Genomic DNA, 26,936 nt, shown 5'->3' with positions numbered 1-26,936 from the left:
AATGTTGATAGCAGTTTGCTTATTATCCTTTTTTGAAATATGGCAACAATGATAGAAACATTGACATCAACAATTAAAACACATCTTGTTAAATTCAATCATGCTTCTTTAAAGTAAAGTATGGTTGCACTGGTCCTAGTAAAAATATACCAGAGACTCTCCTCTTTGTGGTGCTACTGAGTCAGTGCTAATAATAAGTCTAAGTATCTTGAAGTGTCTTATTAAAAAAAAAAATTAAAAAAATCCACTAAAACAGATTACTTTTTTTTTTTCTCTGTGTGTTTCTGAACCAAATTAGAGCAACATTTTAGTGTGGCAGGAAGTATATTTACATATTTAATTTTAAATAATTTACATTAACTTTTGCTGGGGTAGTTTTACTTTGGGTGGTATGGTAGAAATCTTATAAATTATTGGTTGCAAACTAAATAATTATTGTTCTTCCCTATATTAAAATTAAATATATTCAGTGTAATAGTCTGTGCTTTTGCTGCCATGGCAATCAGTGGCAAAACTATCTGATTTCAGAATTATAGAACAGTTAGGGTTGGAAAGGACCTTAAGATCATATAGTTCCAGTCCCCCTGCCATGGGCAAGGACACCTCACCCTAGACCAATATTCAAAATAATTGTCCTGATACATTACAAATGCTAGCTGCGTCACTGTTAGTCTTGACACCCACTATTTACCGTACAGAAGGGAAAAAGCACATTTTTATCAGCTTTTGCTTCTTAATTAATTGCATAAATATGCTTAATACCAGAAAAGGCCTGTTAAACCCAATGAGAATTTGTTCTTCTATTCACTAAGGTAAGAGTTAGGCCTTGGTTATAATATAGCTGATTATGAAGTGATTTAATAATTTTAAATTCATGCTAGTCATACACAACAGAAAGTCCTCCAAAGTATTAGTGTTTGTCTAACTCTGTTTTTTGAACCATTTTTTGTTTCCTTTATGCATCAGGTGTGAACACTATTGTAGATTTTCTTTTCGGTTCACTGACTGAAAGAACATGCGTATTAGAACATGCCAGAGAACATCCACAGCTTCACAACTCTAAATGAGCATGCTGAAAGATTTTCACCAAACAGAATTAAGAGATTAAATATTAATCTGCAAATGAGCTTTAGTTCCTCAGTAAAAGTGATACACCTTATGTAGGTGGACATTTAGGGTCGTATTGATGGGTCTGCCAGATGTAACTTTGTAATAAGTCTTATTTTAAACTTTTTGAGATAGACAGCATAGGTCTCTTTGAGGTCTTTCAAAATCCTCCTGTGAATTTTTACAATTTTTCTTTTATTTACTTACTGTATGATAACTGGCTTTGCAGTTTTGGGCCCAATTCCCAGGGTACTGTAACCAGTTTTTTGAGACAATTGCTGTTTACTACAAGGCAACGAACAGTGGCACCTGTTTGTGACCTCTTTCCCATAAAGCCGTTATACAAAAGAGCTTGCTATACGAAACGTGGAAGAATAATCATAAGATAAAACTTAGAATTCTCCTCACTCATTGGTTAAAAAAAAACAACCAAACAAAAAAATTACAAAGAAAGTTGTCATTCAAAGCTCATTAATTAATTAAATGTATTTCTCTATAACTCCAGTTTCTTGGGGACTTCTTTGTTTTTTGCATGACACAGGCCAAATGGTAACAAGATGATCATGTAGGTAAAGGCTTAAATCTGGCTGTGCTTTGATAAGCCTTTACTAGTTAAATTCAACAAGTAGGTACTTGGTAAAGTTATACATGACAGCAGAATCAAGATTACAGCCATAATACCTTAGAGACAATTTATGCCTGCTGAAGATGTGAATGCTATACTAACATTACTACAGCCTTTAAAGATCAGAGACAATGATCAGGAACTCCACATTTTCTTACAGAAGAAAATAGCAAAGCAATTTCAAATGCACTTCTTCAGCAGTTTTCTATATGATTATGTCTTGTAATAAGAACTCAATAATGTCTGATTTCAGTCATTTTGGTGACCTAATGTATTTCACACAGCTTAGGTCCCTGACACCACATATTAGCAGTGATTTTATCTTTCTTTTGGTCATATGTGGTCTTCTCCAATATATAGGTTTTGACAGACATTCATCATTGTCGTATGAGAACATCTAATATTAGTGTAGCAAGCAGTACAAATTAATCTATTCTAATTTTGTTCTGCCTTCCTTGCTTCAAAGAGAAAAGTGTGAGCTGTTTTATCTTAATAAATTAAAATTACCTAGGTACAAATTTTGCTATATACTTCCATTAAAGCAAGCTAAGTAAAGAGAAAAGCCTTGCATCTAAACTGGAAACTTGCTGAGGTGTAAAATGGTCATTGTTTCTCATGGAGTTTCATTCCACTGTATCAGGTCTGCCTGCCAAAAGTGTCAGGTCCTTCTCTGGATAAACTATATTTATGGCAGACTGTTCTACCAGGATAAAAAAGCGAAATAGTCAACCACAGTCTTCATAAAGGACTTGGCATTTTTGATACCCTAAATCATTAAGCACCTTCAGATAAGGGTGAGATATTGAACTGGACTGATACACCTTGAGATAAACTTTGTGCTCTCACACATCAGGTGGCAGCCAGTGTTATGGAGTTCACTGCAGCACCCTGTCAGCTGGAGTTTCCCATGCAATAAGGGTGTATGGCCTCGCCATTACAGAAATGAGGATGTAACTGACAATGGGTCATCATTCGTCATAAAGAAACGGCATGTTCTCATGCCTAGAGATGTTTACATGCCCTTAATTTGTAATGTAAATTAAGTAGTTATTTTAAAAATTAATTTTACTTCTTCTGTAAAACTAAATAGCAGTCCTTCAAAAAACATTTAATTGAGGTTTAATAGGAGTTACCACACATCAAACAGGAACTAGTTATTAAGAGACAGAGAAGTAAAAAAAAGGGCAAAAATAAATTCTATATTCCCTACATCTGAATAAATATATTTAAAATAACTATCCTGTTTTAGTAATTTAACTGACTCATTAGATCCAAATTAAACACCTGTAGTGTAATCTAAATCTTTATTTAAAATATTACCCATCTAAATACACTGCATTTCCCTTTACACACTGCAGTGGACACATATAGTGAAACAGGTAAATGGCAGAAATTAGCCATTTATATGTTAATGACTGTACACATTAAATAAAAACTGTCCACAACATATATTTTGTAGTGACTTATTTGCAATTCAGGTGTTATCTCTAACAATTCATGATATTATTATGAAACACATAATTGTAGCCATTCATTTACGTTAATTTATTGACGCTATAAGTTCCTCAGAGCAGCAGCCATGAATACATTTTCCTGCATAAAACTGAAAAATATTTTGGTATCTAAGAGATAAAAATTAACAATAGAAATACTTATAAGGATTTATATTTGCATGGATTTTTTTTTTTCCTGTTTCCTTTTCTTTCTTCATTTTTTTTTATTTTTACATAGGCAATCCAACAGTATCTGCTTTTTAAACAAGATTTTCAGAGTAACAAGTGATTTTATATACTTACTAGTAAGATTACATGACCTAATTTCCAGGACATGGATACTTTGCAATTTTAAAAATTCAAGCCTCTTTAAAATGTCTTTCCTAAAGATAGATAAATTCACTGGGCATTTTCAGTGGTCTTGAGGATACCATACTTCATATCTTAATTTAAGGATCTTTTTTTTTTTTTTTGCAGCAGGTTATAGGATTTTTTAAATGTTAATTTTGTACCTTGGTTATTACATTTGGTTCTGGCTTTTTTATAGCAGTGGGTTCTGGCTAATCACTTATGACAACCTGTAAGACTGTAAGACAACCATTTGCCTGCAGAAAGGGGGATGCATAGCAGCGCCATCCCAGGAGCAAACAAAGAAGGGAATTATGACTAGAAACATAATTTCCTCTCTTGCTTGCCCCTGGCTCTAAGGGGGACACAAACTCCTACTGCTCTATGCTGGCAGCCAACTGTCAGGTCAGTTTATCTCAGATGATCATTGTTATGAGGGGATGAAGCCAAAGCCCTGCATGTCCCTGAGCGCTGGCTATCAATGCCCCACCAGGACAGGGATGGGTGGCCCCTAGCAGGCTGCTGTCATCACTCTCCATCTTTTGCTGTGATCTGCAGTCCCACTAGCCCATGCCAGGAAGGAAGCCCTCAAGTCTTCCTTATTCTCCTGCACACTGGGGATAAAAGCATTTGACAACCCTACTCTGAGATTACACCACTGAAACCAGTATTGAGGCCTCAGTTTGGTAGGCAAACAAGGTGAAGCAATCACCTGCTACCCTGTTATCCAGTTGCAGCTATACTGGACACATCTGGCAAAGAACATTCTGCAATTCTTGTGAGCACTTGAAACCTTGTCGGCTGGGACCCTTCCTGGATCCTAGTTCCCTATCAGAAAATGAAAAGGAACTTAATACAAAAAAAAAAAAAAAAAAAAAAAAATAAAATAGGTGTTGCATCTACAGACATGTCAAACTTTGAAAACCTTGTGCTCTAGACAGCCTTGCTACTAATTGGTATGTTTTTCTTTAAAAGTGAAGATTCTAACCTTTTACTTGACAGATATGTGGGTAAAATGCCACATAACATTTTGAAAGCTTATCTATAGTCTGCTGTTTACGAGTCTTGTTTATGTTGGAGCTCACACAGGAGTATACAAATGAAAAGGGTTAGCAGGTACAAAACTGAATGGTTGGATTAAAATAGACATATAAACTAGCAAAAAGATTTTCTACTACAGAAATTCTAAAGATGCTGCTTCCTTTTAAAAGGCAACCATAAATGTGTGCCACTTGACTCAACAGATTTTTTTTTTATTATCATTAATTGTGTCCCTAGACTTTCAGGGTGGAAAGTAGAGACAGTTCCATTATCTGTTGTGTTGCTTTGGTGGGGAGGTTTTTCATTCTTTCTAATCTTACGAAATTGCAGCTAGGAGAGAGTAAATGGGATTCCATTTCTCTTCGAGATTTAGCAACAGAATTGTTCACAGTGTTGCAATCAGTCATGTTTCAAGTAGAGCTACAAACTGCATAAGTGAATAAGTGAATACTTTGGAAACAAAAGGGTTGCATAACAAGAAAATTTAGCTTGTAGAATCTTTAGTATGCAACGTATAAGAAATTTTATAAACCCTAGGGAGGGTTTGCAATCTTGTCAGTGGATGCAAAATGCTAAGTTAGAAAAACTGAAACTAAAGTGACAAAAATATGGAAATAACTGACAATCAGAAAACTGGCTTAATTCCTTTTTTTTTTTTTTTGTTATTTTGGGGTTTGTTTCCAATAGAAAATTTATCTCCTGCAAATTTATACACACAGATTACTATGCACTTATACTCCAGTCGTATTCTCTTCAGTAAACTAAACACTGCACTTGGAAAATAGAAGTTTCAAAGACCATGATATCTTCATCCCACTTGGGGAGTAACTGTAAGAACAATGGTGGAGGTGAATTTCTTCAGCTCAGGAATTCGTAGTATTTTACAGCTAAATTCTTTTGAAGTCTTCCTCAATCCTCTGTTTCCTGGCTCTACTTCAAGGTGCCGCACCAGCTCTGAATTTCCACTGAGACATTGGTCTTGTTTTCATAAGCAAATTGCTGACCTGTCTGACTGATGTTACAACCTTCTACCTCTAGATTGGTGCCTTGAGAGGAAGAAGTGATGCACTGAACGCTACCACAATTCCTTGGCTACTGCCAGTAAATATTAGCTCTGGCACAATTGTAATACAGAAATACTAGAAAAGAGTGAAAAATAAAAACTTACCATTCCATAAAAAGCAATACCCTAATGATTAAAATTGGGAAAATGTTTTGTATAAGTGACTCAAACCTTCTGCAGCTTGAGGATGTGAAATGTGGGAAGCCTGTGATTTTCCAGTTAAAAAATGTATTGGTTCTGCTGTGCTAGCTAGAGATTCAACTTGACTCAAGTACAATATTATCATCACAGCATCACAGTATCACAGTATGCTAGAGATTGGAAGGGACCTCGAAAGATCATCTAGTCCAATCCCCCTGCTGGAGCAGGAACACCTAGATAATGTTACACAGGAATGCATCCAGGCGGGTTTTGAATGTCTCCAGGGAAGGAGACTCCACAACCTCCCTGGGCAGCCTGTTCCAGTGTTCCGTCACCCTCACTGAGAAGAAGTTTCTTCTCAAGTATAAGTGGAACCTCTTGTGTTCCAGTTTGTACCCATTACCCCTTGTCCTATCATTGTTTGCCACTGAGTAGAGCCTGGCTCCATCCTCGTGACACTCCCCCTTTATATATTTATAGACACTTATAAGGTCACCCCTCAGTCTCCTCTTCTCCAAACTATAGAGACCCAGCTCCCTCAATCTTTCCTCATAAGGGAGATGCTCCACTCCCTTAATCATCTTCGTTGCCCTGCGCTGGACTCTCTCCAGCAGGTCCCTGTCCTTCTTGAACTGAGGGGCCCAGAACTGGACACAATACTCCAGATGCGGTCTCACCAGGGCAGAGTAGAGGGGAAGGAGGACCTCTCTCGACCTACTAACCACCCCCCTTCTAATACACCCCAGGATGCCATTGGCCTTCTTAGCCACAAGGGCACAGTGTTGGCTCATGGTCATCCTGTCGTCCACTAGGACCCCCAGGTCCCTCTCCCCTACACTGCTCTCTAACAGGTCGTTCCCCAACCTATACTGGAACCTGGGGTTGTTCCTGCCCAGATGCAGGACTCTACACTTTCCCTTGTTATATTTCATCAAGTTACTCCCTGCCCAACTCTCCAGCCTGTCCAGGTCTCGCTGGATGGCAGCACAGCCTTCTGGCGTGTCAGCCACTCCTCCCAGCTTAGTGTCATCAGCAAACTTGCTGATATTACACTCAATTCCCTCATCTAAATCATTGATGAATATATTAAATAATACCGGTCCCAGTACTGACCCTTGAGGCACTCCACTAGTTACAGGCCTCCAACTAGACTCAGCCCCATAGACTACAACTCTCTGGCTTCTCTCCTTCAGCCAGTTCGCAGTCCACCTCACTACCTGATCATCCAGTCCACACTTCCTCAATTTAGCTGTGAGGATGCTGTGGGAGACTGTGTCAAATGCTTTGCTGAAGTCAAGGTAGACCACATCCACCGCTCTGCCATCATCCATCCACCGTGTTATTTCCTCATAAAAGGCTAAGAGATTGGTCAAACATGATTTCCCCCTGGTGAAGCCATGTTGACTGCCCCTCATAACCCTCTTATATGCCTTAAGATGGTACCAAGGATAAGGTGTTCCATCACTTTCCTAGGGATGGAGGTGAGGCTGACCGGTCTATAGTTACCCGGGTCCTCCTTCTTGCCCTTTTTGAAGACTGGAGTGACATTTGCTTTCCTCCAGGCCTCAGGCACCTCTCCCGTTTCCCAAGACTTGGTAAAGATGATGGCGAGTGGTCTAGCAATGACTTCCGCCAGTTCCCTCAGCACCCGCCGGTGAATCCCATCTGGACCCATGGATTTATGGATGTCCAGATTGCTCAACTGGTCTCTAACCCATTCCTCATCGACTAAGGCAAACCGCTCCGTCGACCTGACTTCATCTAAGGTCTCAGGGGTACAGGGCTCTTCAGGACTGCCTGCAGCAGAGTAGACAGAGACAAAGAAGGCATTCAGTAACTCTGCCATCTCTGTATCTTCTGTCACCAGGGCACCCATCCCGTTCATCAGTGGGCCTACATTGCCTCTGGTGTTAGTTTTGTCTGCCATGTATTTGAAAAAGCTCTTTTTGCTGTCCTTGACCCTTCTTGCCAGGTTTAATTCTAAGGATGCCTTAGTCCTCCTAGCTGCCTTCCTACATCCTCCAGCAGCAGCCTTATATTCCTCCCAAGTGGCCAGCCCCTCCTTCCATGACCTGTAAACTCTCCTCTTCCACTTGAGCATACCCAGCAATTCCCTATTTAGCCACGCAGGTCTCCTGGCCCTCTTCCTTGACTTCCTACGTGTCGGGATGCTCCGATCTTGAGCACGGAAAAAGCAGTCCTTGAATGTCAACCAACTATCTTGGGCCCCTTTACCTTCAAGCAGCCTTGCCCATGGGATTTCCCCTAGCAATTGCTTGAAAAGGCCAAAGTTTGCCCTGCTAAAGTCCAGGGTTGCAATTCTACTTGGTATTCTACTAGTCCTACCACACAAGATCCTGAATTCCACCATCTCGTGGTCGCTGCAACCAAGGCAGCCCTCAACCCTTACTGCTTCAACCAGATCCTCCTTGTTAGTGAGGATGAGATCCAGCAGCGCTCCTCTCCTGGTCGGCTCATCCACCATTTGCAGGAGGAAGTTATCATCCATTCACTGGAGGAACCTCCTGGACTGTGGCTGGGTTACTGAGTGGTCCTTCCAGCAAACATCAGGGAAGTTAAAATCCCCCATGATGACCACAGCCTGTGACTGTGAGGCCGCTCTCAGCTGCCTGTAGAAGGCCTCGTCAACTTCCTCACCCTGATCTGGTGGTCTGTAACAGACACCTACAACAGTATCCCCCCTGCCAGCCTGCCCCTTAATTTTCACCCACAGACTCTCAACTCGCTCTTCATCTGTCCCTGGACAGAACTCGGTGCATTGTAGTTCCTCCTGCACATAAAGAGCAACCCCACCACCCTTCGTGGCTGGCCTGTCTTTCCTGAAAAGGACATATTCCAGTCATGTGAGCTGTCCCACCACGTCTCTGTAATTGCCACCAGATCATAGTCTCCTGACTTAACACAGGTTTCCAACTCCTCCTGCTTATTTCCCATGCTGCGCGCATTGGTGTACAGGCATTTCAGGGAGCGAGCTGAGCACACCGATTTCACCCTAGGATTGTAGGAGGCCTCCCAGTCTTCATTAATTCTGGAGCGCTGCCCCACTGGGGCAAGCCCAGCTACAACCCCATCCCCCTTCGAATCTAGTTTAAATCTCTCCAAATGAGCCCTGCTAATTCGTGCCCCAGCATCCTTTTGCCTCTGTGAGACAAACCTTTCTCACTTGTCATTGTCCAGACTGGTGCCCTATAAAACCAGCCGTTATCAAAGAATCCAAAGCCCTGCCTGTAGCACCAGTCTCGAAGCCAATTGTTCATGAACTGAATCTTCCCATTCCTTCCCACATCAGTGGAAGATGGAAGGAGAGAGGAGAAGATCACTTGAGCCCCAGACTCTTTCACCATCCGCCCCAAGGCCCTGTAGTCTTTCTTCATCCCCCTCAGACTGCGGGAAGCAGCTTCCTCCCCACCTGTCTGGAAGACCAGCAGCGGGTAGTAGTCTGTCGGGTGCACCAGGTTGGGGAGCTCCCTAGTGATATCCCTGATCCGGGCTCCAGGCAGACTACACACTTCCCTATGTGTGATCATGATGTCAATAATATTGTAACTTAGAAGATGCAGTTATTTTCTCCTTAAAGGAAGTCCAGTGACATGTTATACTGAGATTTCTATGAATTAATAATAACGATTATTACTATTTCTTAATGTTATTAGGGACATTCCTACATAAAGAAACGTGACATATCTGCAGCTTCTTCAGACTCTGTTGCGTCAGTAATCTTGTGTTTGCCTTTTTGTTCAGTTGTTTTTTTAATGAAGAGAAGGAAAAAGATTAACTCCACACTTAACCTTACTGACCATAACCTTAAAATCTACTTGATAGAGCATCTTTCTTACAGATGTAAGAAAGCACATGCTTTTGCCCTTAATGTGCTCTCATGAAATACATTTGTCAAGACTTTTGTCAGGCCCCCCATTTTCTTTGACCTTTAATATCATCAGCTATGATCTTCTTGAAATGTGACTTTAATTTTGGCTTTTCCAACTTTGTCCTCTATCAGTACTCTGCCAGTACTTCTGTCTGCCCAATGCATGTCACTGGCCAGGTCTTTGACCTGGATCTGTTTCTACCTTTTCCTTAAAGTGAGCACTACCAGCTTTCCCGGAAAAGTTTTAAACCCCAAAGATCAGATTATACTCTAAAACAAGGCTTCATTAAACACCCAAAGTGAGACAGAATAGAATAGGTGTAGGTGAACATCCCCGGCTCACTCTGCTGTGAGATGGCAGGTCTGCTTGTTCCTGTATGGTATCAGCCTAGCAGCTCTGCAGGTTTGCAGAGGATTGCAGACCCCTTCTCAAGCCCAAGGGAACATTTTCTTTCTTTCCCATTTGAGACTTTAACAGCAGTTCTTTTCCCTGCTTTTCTCAGAGCTTTATGGAGTGTCTGCTCCCTCTTGTCTTTTGTTTTTTCTTCTCTTCCCTCCTTTTTTATCCCATGCTTCTGTAAGTTTCTTCACTTTTGCATTCCTAGGGAAGACAAAATCTTCCCCCTTTCCAGAGTGCAAACTAACCCAGAGAGGAAGAAGACATACACCTCTCCTGCCACATAATCTTTAAAGGGCATAGGAGACATTAACTTACAATAACTGTAGGCAAACTAAACACCATCTACTAAACCAAGTATTTAATAAATTTCAATGCTGTTTTTAAATTCCTAAATAAATATAAAATTCATCATAATAATATAGGGTATATGTGCTCTAATCTTTAACAAACTTGTCACAAATAATCCAGAAAACAGATTTTAATCACTAAAGTACATCATCATTCAGCGAAGCAAAACATATTACTGATCTTTGTAAGGTTTAAGCATGAAAATTAAAATTGCCAGGTTTAAGAAAAATCCATATAATATTTGCTTCAGAAAAGTTTCTTAATGTTTCAGAGAATATCCTTTATTTAAAAATTAAAATAGTTTCTATTCTATGTTGCAAAATCTAATGTTTATAGTCACACAGTATATTTCCATATCACTAGTAATATCAGCCATAATATGCCAGCCATATCATATGATCATATTACTGTGCCACAGCTTACCTCCAGATTTAGGGTCATGGTATAATTAAATAGCTAAAATGTTTAATGTATGTTTTTAAAGGAGGCTATGTAAGCTAACATGCAGCCCCCTTGACCATTACCCAAGAAGCTCACTGTCCTTCTGTCATTCTGCCCAGTAACTTTGTGACCCAATGGACAATTTCAATCAAATTTGCAAGTGGGATAGATATTTCAAAGGTGATTAGAGTTTGAATTTTATTACAGTGGTGGGTATGTGTAGGAGATAAAATTGATACCTTAAATGAGAGAAGGAAAAGTAGATGTTGTACCTTTCTAGGCAGCTGCTGTCTGGCCCTCTCAGCCAGCCTCTCACATCTGTAGGGTGAACATCACTGGAGGAAGCTGGTAGTAGTGGCTGTGGGAAAATTAAAGGCACACCTGAAGGAAACTGGTTTTCATTAGATTGCAATAAATTGCCTTTTTTTTTCTTTTAGTTTTTTTTTTTTTTAATAATTAATGAAACTTCTACTTAGTCTGTTTGAAGCATGCTGGGTTTGATCTCAGTGTATCCTGTTTTCATTAAAATGACTTTTAAAAAAGTCATGTTTCTGTATTCTGTGCTAAACAGTCATTAGATAACATGCCTGAAAAGAGGCATGAGAATCCAAGTCCAAAGCCACTTATCTGTGACCTAACAAGTCTCTCCTTCTGTAAGCCTAATGTGTGTGTTCATTTGTTTGTTTCCCAAATGACACAGGTAAAACTGCAAATGAAATACTTCCCAGTTAGATAGAAGCTGTAGGTATCAATTCTTTCAGTGACAATCCCGGGTTTAGCTCCCACTTGCTAATTCCCTTTCCTTGAAGTCTTTTTTAAATAGCTCTATGTCCCCCTCCACCACCCTTTTCCTATTTCTCTCTCTTCTTGGCCCCACCTCTCAATTAGTCTACTAACACCACTGGCAGACACCTACCCTCTCCTGCTTATACCTACTGCACTATTATCTCATATTCCCTTTCTCAGCAAGAATCCCCTCTTCTACATGTCTTGCTAGTGTGGACGCACAATTACATTGACATAAAACTTCTTACACACAAAGCAATAAAAGTAATTTTATCTATTGTTCTGTTGCTACTTTGAAACAATACTACTAAACAGAAGAAATGTCCTTTTAATCTATGTGAGTTGTGCTACTTTGCTATTATGGGATGAATCAAAACAGTGGAAAGGTTTCTATTGATTTCATTGAGTTTTTGGACAGTACTTATCATACCTTTGTCTAGATGCTATATAATTTCTATTTTTAATTGTCATTTTAACTGATTTTTATACTACTGAGAAAAGTAAAGCTTGCCATGCCATTATTTCTTGATCACCCTTTTAGTCTTTCTAAAAGACAAACATATTTTGTGCCTTTTAATCTTCATACAGAGTAACTGATCTTAATGGCTGCATATTTTTAACAGTTCATTTAGCTCATTTTCAGATTCTGTAAGAACCCTTGATGACTACCATTAGTTAGATGCTTTTTGCCTTTTAAGGATCTCACTATTGACACATGAGTACACACCCACATATCATCTTTGTTACTAAAAAAAAAGTTGACCTGAGGAAATGTCTTCATTTACTAAGAGTGCTAGGGTACCAAAATTTAATTTCTTTGCAATACTTTTTCTTTTATAGCTGGCCAACTGATAGGCCTGCCAGTTCTGCCATAGCTTCCTCATATTGGCAAAGCGTATGTTTGCTTTATAGCAGGTAATCCATTCTCTTATATATGGACTCTTTGTTCCTCAAATTCCCTCCTTGGCCTTTCTAATTTTACTTCTTTCTATCGTTTTCAAGATGATTGGATTTGGGCTTTCCCAATGATACGTTTCAAGCTCAAATAACTTAAATATTGAACCTTGACATTTAACTATATTGATCTTTTCCTTGCCTTCGTATTTTCTTTTATTTCTTTAGGGATATTTGTTCTGAGACGTTTGTACTATGCTTAAGTACCTTCCATGCTGAGACTGTGATTTTCATTTCAGAAGTTCAGATTGAGGATATTTTTTATTTATTTCCCTTTTTTTGAAAGTAGAAAGTTTACCTGTCTTTGCTGAGGATAGATTAATAAAATACCAGATTTCGTTATGCACACTTTCCCAGAAAATTCTGAATACTGCTTTATTATGTTCATGACTAATAAGCATTTTTAAGAAGCTGAGATGTGTCCTGTTACTAACTGTTATTTTGGTTGATGTCAAAATAAAGCTTCCAATAAACAAACATTTCAAGTATTGAAAAGTAGTTTTACAAAGCATAATTTATCCCTTCTATATATAACTTATTGTAAAGGCTGTTATACTGGACTTTACTACTTTGTTGAGCTCTTTTACGGTGTGTTTTCTTGATCTGTCAGATACTATAAGCCTTCTATATGAGCATTCCAGTCACTAAGGATTTGCATTTTGCCTATGTATTAACCTCTCCACAGTATAGCTTTCTCACTGAGTTGTTAATAAGCATTCTTAATTTTTTTTTTCTGACACCAAATAAATATACACTCTATATTCAATACACAATGACCTGACACAGCACATAGATGTTATTGCAACTCATTGGCATTACCTTCACACATTTTACTTCTGACTTCTCTATGTGAAAAATACAGCTATTTCCGGATGAATGTATAGAAAATTATGATGCCAGTCTAAGCTATCAAATATATAGTGTGTGCTGCAAATTTGACAGTAAAAGTATTTTAGATATATGGTAAAATTATCGAACAAATAAAATATTCATTACTTGCACAGGTGGATTAAAATCAATACATGCCATTTTGTTGTTATAAACTGCCTAATGTAACAAACATCAGCCTGGCAGAGGCATATATTCATATGCAGGCACAATTTTTTATATGGCTTTTTCCAGTTAGACACCTAAGTCTCTATTGAGTTTAAAAGCCACAATTTTTAAAGATGTCAAGATGATATAATTTCCAATAAATCATTAGAAATTGCTAATAATCAGCCATACCTAAAAATGAGTATTGAAAAGTAACTCTATTGAAGAGAACACTAAACCCCACAGTGACCTGTGTGGCTGAGGATGTTTCATTTGTGATCCCTGGTAATCAGTCAGAGTTTGAGGATCTACTGCTAGTGATGTAGATTTTATTTTTCTTCCAAGTATTCCCTGCATGTCGATGATAGCAATGGGATGCTGCAAGCTGCAAGATGTTTGACAAAAAAAAAAAAAAAAGAAGAAGAAAAGTAGATTTTACAAGCAAAACCTCTAATTACTTGGATAAAGGGTTATATAGTTTTTCACTTAATTCAGAGTCTGGAGTACTTGTTTTACAAACTGCAGAGTGCCCTCAAAGGTATTGACTTCATTGTGGAGTCAGAGTATTTATTGTGTAATGCTGAGTAGTATAAAAAAAGAAAGACATTCACTAGGCTGGAGAAAAAAGTGATGGAGATATCAGACTTAAAAAAAAAAAAAAAATTCATCTTGGGTTTTGTGACTTTTTTAAACATAAGTAAAACAGAAGCAACATTGTCAGAAATCCATTACATAGTATTTGCCACTGTAATAGTGAAATTATCGTTTTCTCCTGCCGGTGCTCACCTGCTGCCTCAGAAATTGGTGTTGCTGTATGCTCACACACCCGAACACACCACACACACACACACACACACACAGAGGATATACCCCAAGTGCAGCAGTACCTCTAGCACGCTAGAGGGAGCCAGGACATAATTGCAATGACCCTTTTTTTTTTTTTACCCAATTAGCAGAAATTGCATCGAAAAATCTCTGGACATCCTGAAGGTTTGGCATAGGCTACGGAATACGGGAAGGAAAGCACAGGACTCCAGTTACAGTGAAACTAGATCTCTTGGGAGCTCCGGGTCTTACTCTGGGTTGTATTACATTTTTAAAATTGTGCTGCTTCTATAGGGGACTTCTCCAGGTAAGTGACTTAGCTGAACACGCCGATTTCCATCAGCCAATCCTCATTCAGAAAGCAAAGCCCATTTTGTAAACATATCCTTTATTTCGTCTGTCTGTCTCTCTCACACAGAAAGCTGGCACGTCTGAGAGTAGTGATTTTATGCTGCCACTAATGTATGTATGCTTTATTTATATACAGCATTTTAACACAGCATTAGTTTTATAATGGTTTCCAGCAGACACGTTCCGTACGGCAAACTATCCATTTCAAAGCTACAAACAGGTCTTCAGGACAGGAAGACGGGTCTAGGAAGAATACTTATTTGAATTTATACATTTTTAATATTTTCTCCAAGTCAAATGATATTTGCGGACATAGTAACTCATACAGGGCGGCAGGTTATCCTACAGAGCAAGGCTTCCTTAAGTGAATCTTTTAAGAGCAGCTCCTAAAATAACAGAGCGTCTTATAATTGCTCCAGAGTTGATTTCTTTTTTTTTTCTCCCCGTCGTTTTTTTTTTTTTTTTCTTCCCTAAATGATTCATGCTACTTACACGCTCGTCACTCACAGCTCACAAACGGCAGCTTCTTTTCTGTACGCACGGGTCGAGACTGGCGCTCCGACAATCCGAGCACCCACCTTGTCAGCCTCAGTCGTTCCCTCCCAACTCCCCCTCTATCAGCCGCTACTGACCGAGAGCCTCCCGCCGCGGCGAGGGCGGGTGGGGAAAGGGGAGAAGAGTAAGGGAAGGGAAGTGGGCACTGCTGCGGCCCCGTGCCCAACACCCCGGGGCTGTAGCCCTGCCCGCCGCCGGCGCCCCCGCACCGCGGCCCCGGGGATACTCCCGTGCCAGGACCTGCCCCTCGGGGAGGGCGAGACCCGCTCGCGGCGGCTCCCGCAGGGCCGTGGCGGGGATGGCGGGTGGTTCCCCCATCCACAAGTCCCCCGTCCCCCTCTGCTCCCTTCGCCTATACATCCCTAGAGCGGTGAGCGGGTGCGCCAGGTCGGCGCCGGCGGGGGGGTTCCCCATCCACAAGTCCCCCGTCCCCCTCTGCTCCCTTCGCCTATGTGTCTCTGGGGCGGCGAGGAGGTGCGCTGGGTCTGTGCAGAGCAGTGCTTTGGAGCAGCACGGAGGTGCCGCGTTCCCCCTCCTTTCCCACCCGCTATCGCGGACGATTTATTGATATGTCTTAAAAATAAATAAACAGCGTGGGAACAAATAAGTAAATAAATAAATAAACAGCGTGGGGTAGAGGGTGCCGGGGGCGCGGCGCTGCGGCGCGCGGCTACCAGTCACCACCGCAACTCGCCCGCCCAAGCCCTGCACACACTACGCGTCTCCAGCGAACCAAGCTAATCAATGACACCCAGCGCCCGCCACGGCCCCGCCCCGCCGACCTCCCGCCTTCTGCCATTGGCGGGCCGGTCGCCGCCGCCGCCGCCTATTGGTTGGCGGGGAATCCGTATCAATGTTTAAGCCGCGGCGTGAGGTGAATAGAGGCAGTCGGCTAGCGGCGCTGGGAGAGCGCGGAGGGGCGGGCCCGGTGGTACTGCAGTGAGGGAGGCGAGAAGGAGGGAGAGCGGCTCCAACTGTTGAATTTTCGCCGAATCCTCGGCTTCCCTGCGGTCGGCTGGTGCAATGGATCTGGTTTGCCGGGGATCGGCGTTGGCTCCGTGTGCTGCCTGGCTAAGACTGGCGACCGGCTGTTCGGAGGGAGCCACCCACCAATGAGGCAAAGAAGAGTATCTCCTTTTCCTTCTGTTTCTTTTGAAAGCCTCTCTACCACAAGTTGCAGAATTAACTGTGTACTTTGGGTCCGGACTCAAATAAAGGAGAAAAATACCCCAAACAGTGCAGAACTGAGGCTCGGAACTAGATCTGTGAGCTATGTATTGGGAACCTATGTGGGTTTTTTTGTTGTTTTTCCTTTTTTTTTTCTTTTAATATGAAAGATTTCTGATGTATTTCACACATAACACTGAGGAAAGGTGGTTAAAAACACTCAGCAAAGCAGGAGACAGACGCGCCTCTCTGCCAGTGAGTGGATAACAGCCTTGTTTTCCTGATCCTCAATCTCCCGGAGAAAGAGGTATAGTAAAAGTGTAGCTGGATCCGACACCCCCTTCACCCTCTGTTTTTCTTTTCCTCCCTCCCGCCCTCCCCCCCCAAAAAAAAAAAAAAAAAAAAACAACTGATTTTTTTTTTATTTTTTTTTTTCTCCTGTCTATAGAGTGAGTCAGAGAAGCATTAGGAAGAAGCTGCAACTAATATCTGTGACGGGAGGAACATGAGGCAATAGTGAATGTGATTTGTTTTGCTGGATCTGACTCATCCAGCAGATACAAACACCTGCATTTCTGGATATGCCATTCTATTAGTTCTGGTTGTTAAAAGAACCTGAGATATAATTCAGTTGGCCTTGTCCAGTATTTGCCCATACATCGTATCGAGGGGAGAGGGGAATGCATCTGGCGCTGGGATGCATCTGGGCTCAGGGAGACTATAAAAGCTTGAAAAGACAGTAAAATATGCTTCACACCAATCGCGGAACTGCATAGCTTTTAATATAAGCGAATTAGTTGATTAAAGGGTCTCCCACTTTATTCAGCGCCAGGATTGTTTTTCCTCCTCTTCTCCCCTCCCCTAAATGAAGAGGAATAGGCGGCAGTGTCATTGGAAGGAGGTACTGAATAGAAAGAAAAGGGGCACTTGATAGCGCAGCCCTGTGAATATAGAGACTGTTTCCCTTTTAGCGAGACACTAGGAGAGTGTGTGTGTGTTGGCTTCTCTCTCCCCCTCCCCCCTTCCTTTCTCTCTCTCTCCGTTTTATTTTTGTTTTTGTTTTTTTTTTGTTTTTATTTTGTTTTTTTTTTGTTTTTTGTAAAGTCTATTCATCCATCCATGGGTTGCCTGTTGCTTTCCTCTCGGCTGGAGAGAAAAGCAAACTGGAATTAAACTGCATCGAGAAAAGTGCAGCTCCTCAGACACGCATCCGCACACACGCATAGACTCCCGGAGAGAAAGGATGTGGCGGTGGCGGCGGCTACTGGCCTGTCTTAAAGAAACCAAGTGTGCTTCTGACTGAGCCCCTGATTTCTATCAAAACGTATATTTATCTTGCTAGTGATGACGGTCAGATGATGAGTTTATAATTTTTTTCCCCAGCAAAAGGACGAGTGGGGGGCTGGTAGTAGAGGGTGAAAAAGGAAACTACAAATCAGGACACAGTTTCTGCCTTTTTGTGTTTTTTTTTTCCCCTGTTTTGTCTTCCCCTCTTGCCCTGCAACCCTCCTTCCCTCCCCTTCTCATTCGGGAGGGAAACAGTGAGGGTGTACGAGACATACAGGGAGAGGGAAATACCGGTGGCAGGGAGATGCAGCTCTCCGCCGCAAGCAATGCAAGATTAGATCTCTAAATGCAGCAAAACACTCCCTGAAAACCAACATCCGCGCGGTGCGATCAGACATTTCACTGCCTCTCACTGCACACGAAGAGGGCTTCAACAACAAGCTGAGCCTTTTTTTTTTTCCCCTCTCTGTCTCTCTCCCACCCCTCCACTCCACCAACAGCATCACAGGCGATGAGTAGCAAATAGGCTTTTCTACTCCTGCTCACAGATCTGTGGCCACCCCCCTTTCCTATGTATATATAAATACACATATTTAAAAAAAAATATTTTTTGATCGTTTTTTAGAAAAAAAAAAGCCACTGCCGCAATTTTTTTATTATTGTTATTATTTTTATTACCCTTTGCACATCTGCGGGGATTCAAGGATCGGGAAACGCTTCATCTGCCAGGAGGAGAAGATCTTTTGCAAATTTTCTGATTTTTTGCAATCCTCCCACTGCCGAAGTCGGACAGCCGAAGTGACTACGAGGGGACTCCAGAGCACGGCAAGCGCTAGTTGAAACGCTGCCGAAGCTGCTGCCCCCGCTCCCCCTCCCCTCCCGCCTTCCTCCCCTCCCGATTGCTCCCTCCCTCTGAGCTACATGGTCTATTTGCTGCCTCGCATCCTGTGTCTCTGCAGATGCTTAGAGCAACAGGTTCAGGAACTTAAAATATAGGGGTGGGGAGAGAAAAGGAGGAAAAAAAAAAAAAAAAAGGAGACGACGGAGGAGGAGGAGGAAGAACAAACCCATAGCAGGAGGCAGAGAAGACGGGGACAACCCTGGTCGCCGCTGCAGCTGCTGCAACCGCCACCCCTTCTCGGGGATGTACCTTTCCATTTGTTGCTTCTTCCTCTGCTGGGCTCCCGCCCTGTCGCTGAAGAACCTGAACTACTCGGTGCCGGAGGAGCAGGGAGCAGGCACGGTCATCGGGAACATCGGCCGCGATGCGCGACTGGCGGCGGGAGCGGCGGGGGGCGGGATGCTGCCCGCGGAACGCAGCGCTCCCGGAGGCGGCCCCGGAGGCCGCGGCCCTAAATCCACCTTCCGGGTGTTGGAAAACTCAGCCCCGCACCTCCTGGACGTGGACGGGGAGAGCGGGCTGCTCTACACGAAGCAGCGCATCGACCGCGAGGCGCTGTGCCGGCGCAGCACCAAGTGCCAGCTCTCCCTCGAGGTGTTCGCCAACGACCAGGAGATCTGCATGATCAAGGTGGAGATCCAGGACCTGAACGACAATGCACCAGCGTTCCCCTCTGACCAAGTGGATATGGACATCTCAGAAAATGCTGCACCAGGCACCCGCTTCCCCCTCACCAGTGCCCACGACCCGGACGCTGGAGACAATGGGCTGCGCACCTACCTGCTCACCCGTGATGACTACGGCCTCTTCTCCCTTGATGTGAAGTCCCGAGGTGATGGCACAAAGTTTCCAGAGCTGGTCATCCAGAAGCCATTAGATCGTGAGGAGCAAAGCCACCACACCCTGGTGCTGACGGCATTGGACGGTGGTGACCCACCACGCTCGGGCACAGTGCAGATCAACGTTCGCCTCATTGACTCCAATGACAACAGCCCCATCTTTGAGGCAGCTTCCTATGTGGTAGAGCTGCCTGAGAATGCACCACTGGGCACTGCTGTCATTGACCTTAATGCCACTGATGCCGATGAGGGTACCAACGGAGAGGTGCTCTACTCTTTCAGTGGCTATGCACCTGAGCGTGTCCGCGACCTGTTTAGCATCGACCCACAGAGCGGCCTCATCCGTGTCAAGGGTAACCTGGACTATGAGGAGAGTGGCCTCATTGAGATCGACGTCCAGGCTCGGGACTTAGGGCCCAATCCCATCCCTGCTCACTGCAAGGTCACTGTCCGCCTCATTGACCGCAATGACAATGCACCCACCATTGGCTTTGTCTCTGTTCGCCAGGGAGCACTGAGTGAGGCTGCCCCACCAGGCACTGTCATTGCCCTGGTGCGGGTCACTGACCGAGACTCGGGCAAGAATGGACAGCTCCAGTGCCGAGTACTGGGTGGTGGCGGTGGGCCAGGAGCTGTTCCTTTTACCCTGGAGGAAAACTATGACAACTTCTATACTGTTGTCACTGACCGGCCCCTGGACCGTGAGGCACAGGATGAGTACAATGTGACCATTGTGGCACGTGATGGGGGCAACCCCCCTCTCAACTCCACCAAGTCGTTTTCTGTCCGGATCCTTGATGAGAACGACAACCCACCCCGCTTCAGTAAGAACCTCTATGTGTTACAGGTCCCTGAGAACAACATTCCTGGAGAGTACCTGGGCTCTGTCTTGGCTCAGGACCCTGACCTGGGCCAAAATGGGACAGTTTCTTACTCCATTTTGCCCGGGCATGTGGGAGATGTCTCTATCTACACCTATGTCTCTGTCAACCCTACCAATGGTGCTATCTATGCCCTGAGAAGCTTCAACTATGAGCAGACAAAGCACTTTGAGTTTCGTGTGCTGGCCAAAGACTCGGGTTCACCCCACCGTGAAAGCAATGCCACAGTGCGTGTCACTGTGCTTGATGTCAATGACAATGCACCCCTCATCGTCTTGCCTGCCCTCATCAATGACACCGCTGAACTGCAGGTGCCTCGCAATGCTGGGGTGGGCTACCCCGTGGGCACCGTCCGTGCCCTGGACAGTGACTTTGGGGAGAGTGGGCGCCTCACATACGAAATTGTGGAAGGCAATGAGGAACACCTCTTTGAGATGGACCCTACTAGCGGTGAGATACGCACCTTGCATCCCTACTGGGAAGAACTCAGCCCTGTTGCTGAACTGGTGGTAAAAGTCAGTGACCATGGCAAGCCCAGCCTCTCTGCAGTGGCTAAGCTCATTGTCAGGGCCTTGGCAGGGCCCCTGCCAGAGGCTGGCGAGCCACAGGTGAACGGTGAGCAGCATCGGCGACCACACTGGGACTTGTCGCTGCCCCTGATCGTGACGCTGAGCACTGTGTCCATCATCTTGCTGGCTGCCATGATTGCTATTGCTGTGAAGTGCAAGCGAGAGAACAAGGAGATCCGCACCTATAATTGTCGCATTGCTGAGTATAGCCACCCTCAGCTGGGAGGAGGGGGAGGCAGTGGCGGGGGAGGAGGAGGCAGTGGCAGTGGAGGGGGCAAGGGCAAGAAGAAGAAGATCAGCAAGAATGACATTATGCTGGTGCCCAGTGAGGGCGAGGACAGCCGGGGCCCCCTCAATGTCATGAACGTGGTGAGCAGCCCATCCCTGGCCACCTCACCCATGTACTTTGACTACCAGACCCGCCTGCCCCTCAGCTCTCCCAGGTCTGAGGTGATGTACCTGAAGCCCGCCTCCAACAACCTGACTGTACCCCAGGGACATGTGGGCTGCCACACCAGCTTCACAGGGCAAGGGACTAACGCAAGCGAGGCTCCCCAGAGCCGGATGTCCATAATTCAGGTAGGAGGCTTTTAGAATACCCTGGACCTCACTTTAGACACTGGTTTAACTTTGCCTTTTTTCTGCAGTGAAATCTGCTTTAAGACACCACTGAAGGGACCAACACAAGTCACTAAAGAGAGGTGGACTTAATGAAAGTGGAAACTGACCACATCTGGCGGGTCTGGTTCTGTTGTCACACTGTTCTTTCCCATGGGCTTCACAAGTAAATGCCCACTGAACCAGTCACACAGTGTAAAAGAGGGGCAAGTGAAAGTGTAGGCAGGTGTTTAGTACACTTGGGGCATGCTGGGGTGTCTTCCCAGAAGACTGTCAGACAGAGGTGGGTGCTTCCACAGGTTTCACTTCACTTTGGTTTGGGGTGGAGAAGGGGGACAGTGTTTCTGAAGCAGTCATATTATCTGCAGTAACTAACAGGACGTGGGAGAAATTCTACACACTGAGGACATCTATTGCAACAACGTATTATAGCCCTGTAATCCTCTATGTAAATATGAGCTATCTTTCCATGATGTATGTTTTTAATTTAAAAAAAATTCTTTCTTTCTAATATAGATCCATAAATATATTTTATTTGACACAGAACAGTATTGTTTGGGCTCCATTGCCTCCTCCTCTCCCCATAAACAACCAAACCTTAAGCACTGAAAATTCTGCTTAGTCAAATAGAAATAAAATGTATGTGGTGATTCCCTCCTACCCCCAAATGTTAGCAGAACTCCAATCTTGTCATAAACCAGCAAAACAACTAGTCAGATTTCCAGTAGCCTGAGTCAATATTGAAGACTGCTTTATAGTGAAAGACTTACATACTCGGTCTCCTACCAAAGCTCATTTAGAAATTGCAGCTGGGCTGCATTCTGCTGCCAGTTATGTCCACACTGTCCTCTACTGACTTCTGTGAATGTGAGAAATGGCAGAATTTGGACCATTTGATATAGGATGCTAATCAAAGAATGACTTAATTTTTAGTAGGTAGTTTAAAGTTCAAACTTAGAAGATGTATTCCAGAGAAGTGAACATGCAGAGTGAAGGTGAGGGCAGATCGGCTTCAGTTGATTAAATTTAAAGTATTGCTTCATGATTAATGCAGCTTAATGTTCAAATACTACAGAGATGTTCCAGAGTGATTTTTAACATTTGGATTGAAAGCGGGCTCTGGATAATGACTATTAAATATATTTGAAATGTCAGATCTGTTTTATCCTGTGGTTCTCCTAATATGCTGTTCTGAGTCATAAGGGACTGAGCTGAGTGTATCAGAAGTGACACAGACTTGTTTTGTGTATGCAGCTAGTGGGAAAGAAGTTGCGTTATAGACACATGATGTACCAAAAGAAAATTCAGAATTCCTTGGAGTTATCATACCCTGTGGTCTGTGAGCACCGAATGTTCTAGCTGCCAGCTGCTGCTCCTACTGTTTTAAACTAAATAGAAGTGGCCATTGGTAACTGGCAGGTTAAATAACCAAAATTCCAATAACTAATGGCCTGTAAATTGAATATTTATAACTGTGAAAAAAAGAAAAAAAAAAAACAACAGAAAAAAAGCTGTCTGCACAAGGTCACTGTGAACTAATCCTCAATCTACTATTGAGTTGTGTCACAGAAACAATTTCATTTTATGCCTATCATGAATTTGTGTTGCTATCAATTAGGTGAGCGGAGCAATACTTAGAATCTGAAACTGATTTTAATAAAAAGTGACACTTCAGGAAAGAGTTTAAGTTAGGGCACAATCGGAGATAATTTGATTTATAATTCATGCTTTAAAAAACAAATAACTTTCGATGACACTTGTTAAAGTGTTTACTGTAAAATGGAGTTGTCAGAATGCTAAAAAAACCCCAAACAAATCCACATTTTTTTCCTACTGACAAGTGTAACAGTTACTAAAATCCAGAAAACTATACTTTCCTACAACCATGTAATGTCTATATAAAGCAATTAATTTATGTATTGATGCTACTGAATAGTAAAGATTCAACTGTAGTGTAAAATCCCTATGGAATATATGATTCCTTATTTTACAGTTCTCACTGTATAATATCAATCATGATTTATTTTTTTTTCCTGAGATCTATATAAAGGTAAAAGAGGAATTTCCTCCATTAAAAAGGTGTGTTGTGGTTTCTATAAGAGTTTTCATTTTGACAACTGTGTAAAATGTTAACAGTAGCTCCTTACATCACACACTGGTATATCTAATACTGTTTTTGTTTTCCCTGAATATCTACAGAGTATTTTGGATGTTCAGGTGGTCCAGCCAGTAGATTAGGAGTCATTTTTCTCTAGTCAACAACCTATTCAAGCATAGTTATTGATACTATATTTTGTAGTTGTATTGACAAAACAAATACACAGTATGAAACAGAGTAGTTGTTTTCTGTTTAGGAAAGGCCCAAACTTCAAGTGATTCAATAGGAAAATCTGGTCCTCTTCACTATAATTTTTCATTACTAAAATACCTTCTGTATGCTCCATCTTCACATCCCTAGAGTAAATTTCATATAATTTGCATTTAGAATGTAGACGTTGCTTTGTGTCTGGTCCTCTACTTCTGCCTCATGTAAAATTCAAACTGCAGACTTAGGGAGAAATAGTAAAGGATCAGTCCTCTCTTTGGATCTACTATGTCTTTAATCACTCCAGGAAACCTGTGTCTGGAAAAGTAAATTGCACAGTTAGGAATCAAAGTATAGCTAGTGGAAAAAAGATACGGAATCCAAACAGCTGCTTTATCATCTCCTTTCTTTAGTCAGTTCAGAAAAGCAGTTTTCTTCCTTACCTCAGTAAAGGATAGGTAAGTGATTGTGTAAGGGTTCTCTAGTGAATATTCACTTTAGTGTTTCCAGATATATTACTGAACCATGATAATCTCACTATATAATTTATACAATGGAACTGCTTTTCTTTACTCTCGTTTTCTCAGCAAGTCTTTAATGGCAGAGTTTTCTAGCAGGAGCCTGTTATTTAAAACTTTATGTTTATATATATATATGTACATATATATCTACTTGGGTATATATATATATATATATACACATGCTAAATATTATATTATTATTACTTAGTATATCCCATTAGGTCTATAAATATTTAAAACCAAATAAATAATTTCTTTCTCAGTAAGATCTGAATTTTCTCACTCCTATTAGGAGTGCATAAACATTTTTTTTTGCTTTGCTTACTATTAAGAGCTAATAAAGTCAATAGGCTGTATGATTCTCTTATTTCTCATGAACAGTATTTTATTCTACAGATAGCCCAATTTGTATCAATCAATACCTGCAGAGTAAAGTGTTATTTAGTGACTATGGGTTTCAGAGTGACCCAGAACGACCAGCAGCTGAATAAAATAGTGCCAGGTATGTGTAAGAGGGGTGTAATCCTGCGTCTCTTTAAGTGACTTATGTTACGCATTAGTCACACAGTTTAACAGCTTGTGTGTTTACTCACTACCTTGTAGCATCCAGCTATATGCCTTGGTTACGTGTTACTATATGAATCAATGAACTCCAGTACCACAAAATTGAAGTAATTTATACATGCATGCATACATGTATGTTTAAAATTTTGAATGGACAGCCAAGGTTGCTGTGTACTTTCAGCTTTTACTGGCATAAGAGACTTGCAAGTGCTTAAGGTCTCTGAAAAGAGACCATTTGTGATTTGATGCACACATGAGGTGGTTGTGTATGAAGAACAGCGTTTAGTAACATGCTGGGAAGTTAAGACAGCTACCCTTTTGACATGTTTCATGGCTTTTAACTTCAACAATCATATTCTAAGCATACTTTAAGAACAGTGCTTTCAAACACAAGTTTGTTAAAAATATGTAAATATAAACCAGTGCTATACAATTGTCATTGCCAGATTTAAAATTCTATGTGACCTTTAAATCACGGTCCAAACTATTAATTTTTATTGGGGTGGAAAAAGAGGAAAGTGTGAGTAGGTGGAATGTCTACACGGCCAAAAGAAGATTTCTGTTTACTCAGACCATAAGGACTACTGGTAAACTCTGTTCATCTCATTCTGGTGAGAAAATCAAGCTGACCTACTCACCTGACTAATAGAAATAGAATTTTGCTTTATTTTGAGGAACAGACATTAGAAAAAGAAATATCATGTACTAAAATACACATATATGTTCATATCTCTCCTACCAAAAAATTCACATTTACCTGGGTGAGCCAGTTGAAATTTCTTCTTGCAGGTTTACAGTAGATAAGAGAACAGATGGACATAGGGAAACAGTTTCTTTAAACAGATAGGGTCTGGAAACAGGTTCCTCAAAGTGAAATAACTGCAATGTAGAAAACTACATATGCAAATAGTGTTGGGCATCCTACAGATTATTTATTATTATACTTGTGATGCAACTTGGAGAAGTTTGCAAAGATATCAGGAATGAGACAGGCATGAATAAAGAAAATGGAAGTCACAGATTTTGCTAAACAACAGCTGAGAAAAAAAAGACTGTGTTGCAAGGATCTCTCAAGCTGGGAACCGCTGTAGCTGCTGTACTACACAGTCCTGCAGCATTTTAAGATAAAGTACATATTATTCTTAATACTTGAGGCACCTGATGTTTATGATATGGTAACACATTATTGTCAAATTCTAATCCAGCTTCATTGCTAGGTGTCTAGTAGTACCTAAGAAGATAGAGTCTTCAGAGGAAATAAAAAACATAAGCTATATTAGAGCTGTTCTGTCTTTAGATACACTATTTTTCTCAAAGCTTTACTTGGAGAAACTTGAGCTCAGAAATTTCAAGATTGCAAAAAGAAGTCTGCAGCTGCTGCAGTATAAGGAGTAGCAGCTTTCCTCACAGAAGATGCATTCATTCTCAGTGATGTAAATTCCTATCTGAAAAAAAGAGGTATTCATTATTTTGTTTTATATCTTCTGCTGCAAATGAGGAATGTTATTCTCCCTCACTAGAGCTAGTAGAAGTTAACATTTTACACCAAAACAATACTGGGGCAGTTCTACACATTTTCTAGTTTGCAAGTTTGTACTTTCTAATTCCCCAAATTTCACAACGGCTTATTTAAGGACACTAAGTTGTTGTTAGATGAAACTTTAGGACTACCCAACTAAGGTGCATTAAAATAGTTTTTACAGTGTTTTACAAGGTTAGATGTCTTGCAAAATAACTCCTGTGAATGTTCGCATTGTGAAAACACAGTCTGCATCTAGTCTGATTTTGTGTTACGTTGTTCTGTAGCTTTAGTTTTGCTTCATCAGTGCAGTCAATACCAGGGTCAGCTGACTAAGAATTTCAGGACAGGATCTTTTCTATA

At 41.9% G+C, this 26,936-nt stretch overlaps 1 protein-coding gene across 5 annotated transcripts in view; it reads left to right on the top strand.

Annotated features, from left to right (window-relative positions):
* Positions 1–16,200: 16,200 nt before the first annotated feature.
* Positions 16,201–26,936, top strand: part of PCDH17 (protocadherin 17) — an 88,526-nt gene continuing 77,790 nt past the window's right edge. Inside the window, exons 1-2 of one of the 5 annotated variants that reach the window (XM_061457265.1) lie at positions 16,201–16,876; positions 18,561–21,625. In XM_061457265.1, the coding sequence (XP_061313249.1) occupies positions 19,001–21,625 (2,625 nt within the window). In that variant the 5' untranslated portion in view covers positions 16,201–16,876; positions 18,561–19,000. The remainder of the gene's footprint in view (positions 16,877–18,560; positions 21,626–26,936) is intronic. The other 4 variants (XM_061457264.1, XM_061457263.1, XM_061457262.1 and 1 more) reach the window with 4 other exon arrangements.

The sequence above is a fragment of the Pezoporus flaviventris genome, unplaced genomic scaffold, assembly GCF_033815535.1.
Source record: "Pezoporus flaviventris isolate CSIRO_AGI_PZ_B2104156 unplaced genomic scaffold, CSIRO_AGI_Pfla_v1 ptg000025l, whole genome shotgun sequence".
Lineage (NCBI taxonomy): Eukaryota > Metazoa > Chordata > Aves > Psittaciformes > Psittacidae > Pezoporus > Pezoporus flaviventris.
Note: the sequence above shows the minus strand (reverse complement) of the source record. Positions and strands in the feature narration are given on the sequence as shown.